Source organism: Haliotis asinina, chromosome 14, assembly GCF_037392515.1.
Source record: "Haliotis asinina isolate JCU_RB_2024 chromosome 14, JCU_Hal_asi_v2, whole genome shotgun sequence".
In the NCBI taxonomy this organism is placed as follows: domain Eukaryota; kingdom Metazoa; phylum Mollusca; class Gastropoda; order Lepetellida; family Haliotidae; genus Haliotis; species Haliotis asinina.
Window position 1 is genome coordinate 31,888,579 of NC_090293.1, and position 10,766 is coordinate 31,899,344.

The following is a 10,766-nucleotide window of genomic DNA, read 5'->3' on the forward strand; positions in this document are numbered from 1 at the left end:
AGCATAGAGGTGCCATAAATATCTCAAATATATTCTTGCTTGTAGGTTCCTAAGCACGTTTAGTCAGTGTTAGATATAATGTTCTTCGTTACTGGGTTAATTTCTCATGTATAGTCCGTTTGGCTCGAAAGCGGACCAAAGAATAGCAATCTAACTTGAAAGCTAATATACACAAAATGCTCAATGAAACGCTGATCATAATCAAAACACCAAAGCAACTCTGTGAATTTTTTCAGAATTTGTATCCTAAAAAAAGGAGTTTAAAAAGCTATCATTAAAACATTTACAAAGTACACCATTTGTTACGAGGGAGGGACGCATGAAAAGGGACAGCTAGGTGTTCGTGGAGCACATGCACACGTGCCGACAAAGTTATTTATTCATTCACATGTGCTCTGCCGTCTTTTCTCCTAAACCTGACTGTTATTGAGTATTTTATGTTTATTAGTTGTCGAGTTAGATTGCAATTCAATAAACATTTATGTTCAAAGCTGCAAGCGATGACAATTGGAAATAACACCAATCTACAATGTGATAACATAAACAATATAGTAGGTAGTAGTCTTTTTAAATCATATTTGAAGAGAAAATAAGTCAGATTTATTATGCCTTGAGATCAGGAAGCTTGCGATTAACACAGAAATAAATATATGGGTGTTAACCAAAGGTCCAATAGTATCTTCTTGGACAAAAGTGTCCAAGAGTTAGTTAACATTGCAAACAGAATAGTCTTTCTCCTTGTGCATATGTGTATCATTGACTTGATAATGGGGTACAGAACTACACGGAAACGTCTCATCCACTGCAATAAAGAAGTTATCAATCCATAAAAAATGTTCCTCTTCAAAATAGTAGGTAGCAAACGTTTCAAATAGTGTTTAAAGAGAAAAGTAATTTGATCACATATGCTTTAAAAATCAGAAAGCCTACAATTTACACAGAAATAAATATATGAGTGACATTGTAAACAAGGGGTTCAATAGTATCTCCTTGGCGCAGACCCTTCTCAGTCAGTCATCTGAAGATGTATTACATCATAGCTGACACACATTGTGTAAATCACATGACATTACATCTTCCACAGAACAGTCCGTCAATGCTCAAGATATACCTACAACGGGATTAAGTCCTGAGATGACAGTGGGCGGAGCTTAGCAAAGAATTGTCTTGGAAGACAAGACGAGAAGCGATGATTTGACACTGTTACCCTCGGTATTCAAGCATCCCGCCCACTTGCAGATTCAGTGGGGAAGTCAGCTATCTTTGGGATCAGTGGGTTCAGCTGTCTCTTCTGTGCATACTGGATTTCTGTCAAGGTAAGAAGGACCACCAAACTTGTTTATCCTCATTGGGCGTGTGACAGCTGTTGATGCTTTGATGTTTACTGGTAAACATTTCGCTCGTAACAAACTTATTGTTGTACGTGCATTACGATTTTAGTGCCATATACGAAATTTCTGTATTGTTTCTAATTATCATTAATAAAGGATTTCGCAAATACTAATTCAAAATGCTATATCCTAACTACTGTGTCGGGCGATTCTGGGTAAAATAAAAATGACATCTTACATTGAGATATGTATATGTAATAGTAAATATGGTCTCTTTGAAGGTCTTCCAAGGACGTACGTTTACTTTGATTATTAACACATTATTTACATTTTATTGTGTACATCATAAATGTCATACATTTATGTTTATGTTTGGAATCAAATTTAGGAGTTGGCATAGAGGTCAGTTTTGAACATGCTGTAAATATATATTCAGATTCATCCTTCAATTCATCAGTGATTACACGTAGATAGATATATGTTTTATCAGCTATAGCCTGGTAATGCTGTCTAGGTTGTAATAAACCTTATCGTTGGACCAATCCAAGGTGAAGGTTCCAACCGTAACTCACATGCAAACGCATTATGTCGAGTGGACGAACAAAATTTTATGACGTGTTGTGCAACAATGTGCAACAAATCCGAGTTTGAATATGAACCAGTATCTGTCAGATATCCGAGTATATTACATTGCAAATACGTGCCTTGACGTTTATGTAGTTTATACATTGTACATTGGCTGTGCTGACGTGCTAGAGCGGATATCATGATGAAAACTGCGTAAAGTCATATATGTTGTCATCTGACTGAAATGTAACGTAATTCTCGAAAACTTCTTATTACCCCAAGCATGTCACAGCATACATATAGTAGGTTCTGAGCAAATTGGAAATCGACGCAAATAACTGCTATTTGGTATCCCACGGTACGCAGATAAGATAGCTGTTTAAACAGACATTTATCCAAATTGTAGACAGCATATTCCATATTACCTTTCATAGCATTTGGTGTAGATTTTATTTACCGAGAAATCACAATCGTTTATTCGCTTTTAGGTGTCTAAATGATAATGGTAACTATCTTGGCAATCAAGTAAATTATTTGACTCCATGAGACTTTGTGTTTATGCATTGGCAGATATAAATATTACTCGGACCTAGAAATAAATCGAGCACGCACGCCGATAGAATGTTGTTGGTCCTGACCAGAATATCTAGCTCCTACGTTTTAAAATTGAACCAATAATCAGTTATTGGAATGAAAAAACTGTCGACCATAAGGACCTGTAGAAAAAAAAAAACCGTGGGTCCGAATGGTTTTCAGTCGGCTTCGGGCCTAAGGAAGATAATTTCGAACGCTGGACTCAAGGCTATCTTTGCTATGAGTATGCTGCCCAGAAAAGCTGTTCTTTGTCTTTCGAGACGCAGATCAATTACACAGGTAGACAAGTGCTCAATGCCAAATGACAAAGTGTATGAGTTTTCAGAGAACAAGTACAAACACATGTAATTAATTCATCCGTTGTCACATGCCTGTCAGTCATCAACGTTAACTCGCCATTCATTCCTGGAGCAAAGCAGGCGATGCAAAATGTTTCTTTTTATAAAAATATTGCTTGACAAATGCAAATGTAAATTTAATCGAATTAAATATTCAGTGAAGAAATGTTTTAAACTACCGATCAAAAGATGCAATGCTTGGCAAATTCAAATGTAAGTCTGATCTGTCTGAGGATTCAGTTAGGAAGTGCAGAGCAGAAGAAAATATACAGATAAATGTTTAATAATAAATAATAACAAAGATGACATGGATATTCGATGGTGAAGTATTTCATACGGCTATCACAGTTGTGTTTCAATCTATAATTTGCATTTCCGTCGACTTATTTCAGTCTAGGTTTGATAAACCTTTTAATTTGGCGGTGACATCCATCATGTAACTTAATTGAGAAGTAGACCATGGAAACGATGAAGAATACTGCATTTTTATTGGCGGAAAAAGAATAGAGAGAAAAACCTCGCAATCCGAATGGTTCATTCCCGTTATTCCTGCTTCCGCAACTCCTTTTCAACCCACTATCCACAACTACTGCTTGACGTATTAGATGAGCCAGCGCAATGAACGCATTTGTGACATGCAGGCGGGGCAAATATTCTGGACAACTACATTTGGTTGCTACAGGTAGACTGGCGATTAAGCACGGACAATACATGCTGACCGTGGCGTGAAATCAATAAGCTAGTGTTTAACACGTGTCTCGTACAGCGATTTAGTTTAGCAAATCACCATCACAACACGATTCGCACGAGGAAATTGAACTTTTCAATATTTAGACGACAACCTCTTTCCCTCTTGTTTTAAATGGAATGTTCTGGAGGGCGTTCCCATATATGCAAATTGGGGTCATGTGTCAGGTCGTGGCTCATGTAATACTTGTCAAGCAGTAAGAATGCCTATTGGCGTTATGTATCAAAGAAACTCACCACTTCACAATTACTGTGTGTGTGCGTTTGCATTAAGGACCTCTTATGTTTTGTATAAGTTAAAATTTCATTTTCCGTGGTTAGTTTCCCTAACAATTCAAATGATAAGTTTCAGAAAATGAAATGCAAATGATTATTTTTTCGTTATTTGTAAGGGAAACTGCAGGAATATGGTCCTTACTTAAATACAATGGATGGGCTGACAGAATGTCACATTAATTCATTATTCCAGTAAGGCCAGAATAATGTGCTACTGATCTTTCACCTTATGGTTTAGACAGTAGTTGCGCCAGCGGGGAAGTTAAGTTCCCGCTTGTCACCCCAAGGCTTAATCTCGTCACGGTGGCGACGACAAACGCCTAAACTAGGCAAACACAAGTTATGTGTCAGCTTTAATATAGTCCGTACACGGGGTCCCAGTTTGTCCCGAAAGCGACACACTTGATGTACCACTGCCTCCGACTGCATCGCATATGACATGGCCAGGGGTATTATTAATGTACCCATTAGATCGCGTTGAAACAAGAGCTGCATTTATAACGCATCTAATAATCAGAGGGCGGTGTGGTAGTCTAGTGGTTAAATCGCTCGCTCGTCATGCCGAAGACCCAGGTTCGATTCCCCACATGGGTACAATATGTGAAGCCAATTTCTGGTGTTTCCTTCCATGATTTGCTGGAATACTGATACAGCGCCATAAAACAATACTCACTCACTCACTCAGTTATAATCAGAGTTATACGTCTGAGTAGTGACTGAGGTGAATACAAATTCTGTGATAACTATATCCAAATAATACAAATTCTGAAAGTCACATTTCGAAGACTTTAGTACTTTTTCTGCACATGTATCAATCGCAGAAATATGCTCCAGCTTATCTGCCTAGTTACGTCTGTCCTTTGGTGCTCTCTCCCAGTTAAAAAAGTACACAACGGTTTGTTGGACATGTTTGGCTAGGGACATGGTGCTACTGTAAACATATGTGTGGGATTTCATTCTGTTGTAGATTTGTTCGTTGTCTCTCAAATGCAGCTGACCTGCATCACTCTACCTCACTCTATGGTCACTCTACCCCCCAGGACACACTGTCGTCAGTGTGGTCACTCTACCTCCAGACCATATTGTCGTCAGTGTGGTCACTCAACTTCCAGGCCATATTATCGTCAGTATGGCCACTCTACCTCTAGACCGTATGATCATCAGTATGATCACTCAACCTCCAGACCACATTGTCCTCAGTGTGGTCACTCAACCTCCAGACCGAATGGTGATCAGTATGATCACTCAACCTCCAGACCATATTGTCCTCAGTGTGATCACTCTACCTTCAGACCATGTTATCATCATATGGTCACTCTACCTCCAGACCATATTAATATTAATGCAATGAATAGCCTGAAGGCAGGTCTAAGATATTTCACATATAAACTTCATGCATAAGCCGAGCCCATGATCTCAAATACCCAAGGCAATTGGACACACCATCTCTACAGTATCTCCGATATCATACCTGCTTTGTAAATGTTAAATATGTTGCTAGGTGACTCCTGTCCTCTGCAGAGAACCATGGTGTAATTTATTACTCATTAACGTGCCACACAAAACGTCATGTTCAACGATTTCGTCTAGTTGTCTCCCCTTGTCCCAAATCTCAAGATGACATTACGCAAAATAATCAGTGTTAGTGAGTGACTGGGTTTAGATTTACGCCGCACTCAGCAATATTCCAGCTATATGGCGGCGGTCTGCTAATAATCGAGTCTGCACCAGACAATCCAGTGATCAACAACGTGAGCATCGATCTGCGCAACTGGGAACCGATGACATGTGTCAACCAAGTCAGCGAGCCTGACCACCCGATCCGTTATTCGCCTCTTACGACAAGCATAGTCGCCTTTTATGGCAAGCATGGCTTACTGAAGGCCTGTTCTACCACGGACCTTCACATGTCATCACTCCTCCGAGACGAGTAATTTCTATCAGGTGTATATACGAATGGTTGCATAAAACATCAGAACACAATGCAGTATTCTTACTATATTGCAATATCATTAGTTTATATGTAGCTGTATACTGTTTTGTGGTGTCTTATGATTGTTTCTCTATTTACAGACCTCCGTTATGAATGAGAAGCGATCAGTATCGATCAGTGACGCAGCACCAGAGAACTCAACTGGGTGCCTGGACACGAAAGGACGACGTTTCTACTGTCCCGCCGTCAACGTCATTGACAATGCCATCGTCATCAAGCGACCACCCTTTACGCAAACAGCATTCGACGATATCCACGCCAAGACTGAGTTCGAATCCAAGAGCATATCAGATCGCGTGAAGAAACAGGCCTATTGCTCAAAGAAGCGGTTATGGAAACTTGTGAGCGGCTATTTACCAGCTCTCAGGGTCCTGCGCTACTACAACTTTAAAGAAAACATTCTGATTGACATACTGGCTGGTTTAACAATTGGGGTACTTCATATCCCCCAAGCTCTAGCCTTTGGACAGCTTACATCTGTGAAGATCGAGAATGGATTGTATACATCCTTATGGCCTGTCATCATCTACGTATTTTTCGGAACGTCTGCCCACGTTTCCATCGGCACCAGTGCTGTGATATGTATATTGACTGCTAGTGTTGTGGACCGCCAAGGTGAGGCGTTTGTCACCGCCAATCCGGATATTCTCAACTTTACACTGAATGGTACTCAAGTGCCTCTTGATGACATTCCTGCATACTTGGATTACAAGGAAGGAATAGCCATGGCGGTGACCTTCGTCTCAGGTTTAATGATGATCTTCATGGGGATCTTCAAACTCGGATTCATCACTGCCTACCTATCCGAGTCCTTCTTTTGTGCCTTCACTTCAGGAGCCGCCGTCCACATCGCCACAAGCCAGGTCCCAGCTATGCTTGGATTGGACATCAAGAAACATGGCGGTCTGTTCAAGTTCATCAATAACTACAGAGAAATCTTCACCCACATCACCGAGGTCAACGTTGCTGCCATCATCTGTGCCGTCATCACTTGTGTCATCATAGTGCTGGTGAAGGATTGCATCAACGAGAGGTTCAAGCACAAGCTATTCATGCCAATCCCTATCGAGCTTTTCGTCGTCATCATCGGATGCATCGTTGGCTATTTCGGTGACCTCAACACCAATTTCGGAATCGCCATCGTCGGTGACATCCCAAGCACTATCCCTCCACCAGTCATTCCACCTCTGGCAGAAACCCCCAACTTCCTGGCCGACTGCTTCATCATCGCTATCCTCATTTTCGCCAACACCATCGCCATGGCTAAGATCTGCGCCAAGAAACACAACTACGAGGTTGACGACAGCCAGGAACTCATTGCCTACGGCATGTGCAACTTCGTCAGCTCTTTCTTCAAGTGCTTCCCCTCCAGCGTGGCTCCCCCAAGATCCATGGTTTCCAGCGGCATGAACACCAAGACGGTCCTCAACGGCATCTTCACTTCCGGTCTGATGGTTCTCGTCATCATGGTCATCAGCTTCGTCTTCGAGGTTCTCCCCAAGTCCATCCTGGCTGCCATCATCTTCATTGCTCTCAAAGGACTCTTCATCCAGATCCTCGATGGACGTAAATTCTGGCGTGTCAACAAATTCGACTTCGTCATCTGGTTCTGCACCTTCATCAGCGCTGTGTTCCTCGACATCGACTACGGTCTCTTTATCGGTGTTGGCGTGTCCCTCGTCACTGTTGTGTTCCAGACCCAGTTCGCCCGTGGCTACAGAATCGGCAGAACCATGAAAGACAGCACCCTGGTAGAGCACAAGAAATACCAGGACTCCGTCGAGATCCCCGGCGTCAAGATCTTCCGCTTCCAGTCTTCTCTGTACTTTGCCAACGCCGAAATCTTCCGTTCCAACCTCTACAGAAGCACTGTGAACCCAAGGAAACTTCTGAAGATGATCAAGAAATACGAAAAGAAATCTGGAAAGAGTGTGATGCTGCTCAGCGAAGACAGAAGAAGTTCCGTTGTGAAGACGTCAGTACCATCAACCGACACAAACGGAAGTAGGAAGTTTAGCACATCAGAGAACAAACTCATTCCCCGTGACGGCACCCAACGCGACTCTGTTTCCAGCATCGACAACCCTGTGTTCAGCATCAGCGACGAGGCACAAAAGAACAGCTACACTCTCAAGCAGAACGGCTTTAACGCCGACGGAAGCATGAAACGCCACGGCAGCATTGATTCCACCTTCTCCGCCGTCACCATCACCACAATTAACTCCGATGACGAAGACGTCGACCCCGAGGACGGCGACATCCTTGTTACAGATGAGAAACTGAGAAATATGAGACGCACACACCACGTCATCATCGATTGCAGCGTCATCAACTACTTGGATGCATCCGGCGCCAATGTCCTCAGCCACATCTTCACTGAGTACGACCACGTCAACATCAAATTGTTCTTGTCTGGCTGTTCTTACGACATGAGGGAAGCTATGAAACATGCTGGCGTCTTCAATAAGATTCCACAAGAAAATATTTTCTTGGATCTCTACGATGCCCTTGCCGTTGCTAAGATACAGCGGGCCATTCCAATGCTGACGGGCGTGACTGATTATTCCGATGACGAGGCAGCTGAAGATTCCTACATCACAAAGCTATAACCATGGCAACCGATACCTCACCGAGAATCTTATAGACACTACACGTGCAGTTCATGCAGAGACTTGGCTGAGCCGAGCGATTGTGTTGCTTTGTACATATGCTGTATGTCTGTGTATGATCTTGTTTGTATTCATTATGTACATATTACACAGAATACAAATGACAAGATCGGTCAGAACCCGGGGACTATAACTTACAAAACATGACCCATTTGTAAATATGTAAATATGAAATATTTATGTTTTAACACGAGATTCAAGAATGATTTTAGTGTGCTATCTGTAGAAGCTATCAAAATATATGGAAATTGTTGTTTTGCCAATGGTGCCAGGGGAATAGTATGTATGAATGAGTTGTTGTCGGGGAAGAATAAACTATTTTACATAATCCCCGCTTTCTGTTCTTATTAAACGTCGCCTCAGTTCAATGTGTACAATGTGTAACGCCTGTTTGTGGATTCCCCTACTTTGTCGGGAAAGATTAAAATATTATAATAATATATTATAATCCCCTTCACTATGTATTAGAGTGAGTGAGTCAGTCAGTTTAGTTTCACGTCGCACTCAGCAATATTCCAGCTATATGGTGGCGGTCTGTAAATAATCGAGTCTGGACCAGACAATCCAGTGATCAACAACATGAGTATCGATCTGCGCGATTGGGAACCGATGACATGTGTCAATCAAGTCAGCGAGCCTGACCACCCGATCCCGATAGTCGCGTCTTACGACAAGCATAGTCGCCTTTTATGGCAAGCATGGGTTGCTGAAGGTCTATTCTACCCCGGGACCTTCACGGGTCCTCTTTATTAGAGACATTCTACCCCTACCCCCTCATATCTTGTACCTATGCCTCCCTTGAAACACCCCACACCTTGTAGATATATCATCAATACAGCACTCAGTACTTTGTAGATATATCATAAATGTAACACTCAATACCTTGTAGGTATATCATCAATACAACACTCAATACCTTGTAGGTATATCATCAATACAACACTCAATACCTTGCACATCTACTTAGCTGAAAACACCTCATACCTTGTAATTATACGTCCCCAAAATATACCGACACCTTGTAGTTGTACATTTTTCTAAAAACCCACACTTTGCACATATGCACCCCGTAATGTATATTCCTCAATGTACATATTCCGACGTGATATTGCTGGAATACTCCTAAAAGCCACTTAGAAGCATGCTCATTCACCCATCCACTCAATCAAACTCTGCTCTGCCCTGATTCAAGTTGGATCAGATGCACAATGACGTAAAAAGCACCTGAAACAACAGGCTGCAGGTATTGGAAGCCGTGATACGACATGCAAGGTAGGTAATACCGGAGATAACGCAACATCTGACTACCAGGATATGCTCGGGTGACCTTGGCCACCATTCAGGAAACATCACTTTGTTTTCGATGTATGCAAATCTCGCATATAAAACTGACATAACAAAATAGTATCCTGAAGTTCAGAAAAAAGTAGCTTCGCCTAATTTTCAACTTTTTACATTATATACTGTTTCATAATACCACAGGGTTTGTAGCGCAGAAAAAACTAGGCATCAAGGTATATATTCCAGTGTCACCGACAGGGTCCTTAACACCATATTTAAGAAACGCCTCGTTCCTTTAAACTAGTGTTACCCCGTGAGTGACAGTACCTTGATGCCTATTTTTTGTTCGTTTCAAGCTCCTGTGGATAATACTACATGTACGTAACAAATGTGTGATTTTCTGCGTCATGTATCACGCTAACGCGGTGTGTGTCAGCACGGAATAGACAGAAATAAGGCCTATGGGAAAAGATAGGCACAGAGGGTAATGCAGGTATTATAAGAACCCCACCGGCAAGTGCACAGTATTGACTTACGATTGCACGATCGAATCCAGCAAGATCCTGGTATGCATATGGGCTTCAACCCGATACAAGATATACTTATGGTGTAGTTGTTGGTTGTTGTTATTGTTCTTGTTGCTGCTGTTATTGTTGTTGTTTAACGCTGCATTCATCAATATTCCAGCTATACTGTGGCTGTCTGTAAATAATCGTCTGGACAGATAATCAAGTGATCAACAGTATGAGCATCGATCTACTCACTTGGAATACGATGACATGTGTCAACCAAGTCACCGAGCATGACCCCTCCATCCCGTTAGTAGCCTCTTACTACAAGCATGGTTGAGATCATTTCTGTCTCGGATCTTCATGGGTGATATATAAATCACGGGTGATATATAAATGTACTTATATAGTCTCGTAAGAAACATAACGTTTGCTGAAGTACCCAATCTGTTCCTTAAAAT

General features: G+C 41.7%; 1 protein-coding gene across 1 annotated transcript; it reads left to right on the forward strand.

The window, feature by feature from the left end:
• The first annotated feature begins 1,120 nt into the window (after nucleotides 1–1,120).
• On the forward strand, nucleotides 1,121–8,887 carry LOC137261128 (prestin-like). The gene is made up of 2 exons (XM_067798823.1): nucleotides 1,121–1,316; nucleotides 5,927–8,887. Exon 2 carries the CDS (start codon nucleotides 5,936–5,938, stop codon nucleotides 8,453–8,455), a length of 2,520 nt encoding a protein of 839 aa, XP_067654924.1. The 5' UTR covers nucleotides 1,121–1,316; nucleotides 5,927–5,935; the 3' UTR covers nucleotides 8,456–8,887.
• Nucleotides 8,888–10,766: the final 1,879 nt, after the last annotated feature.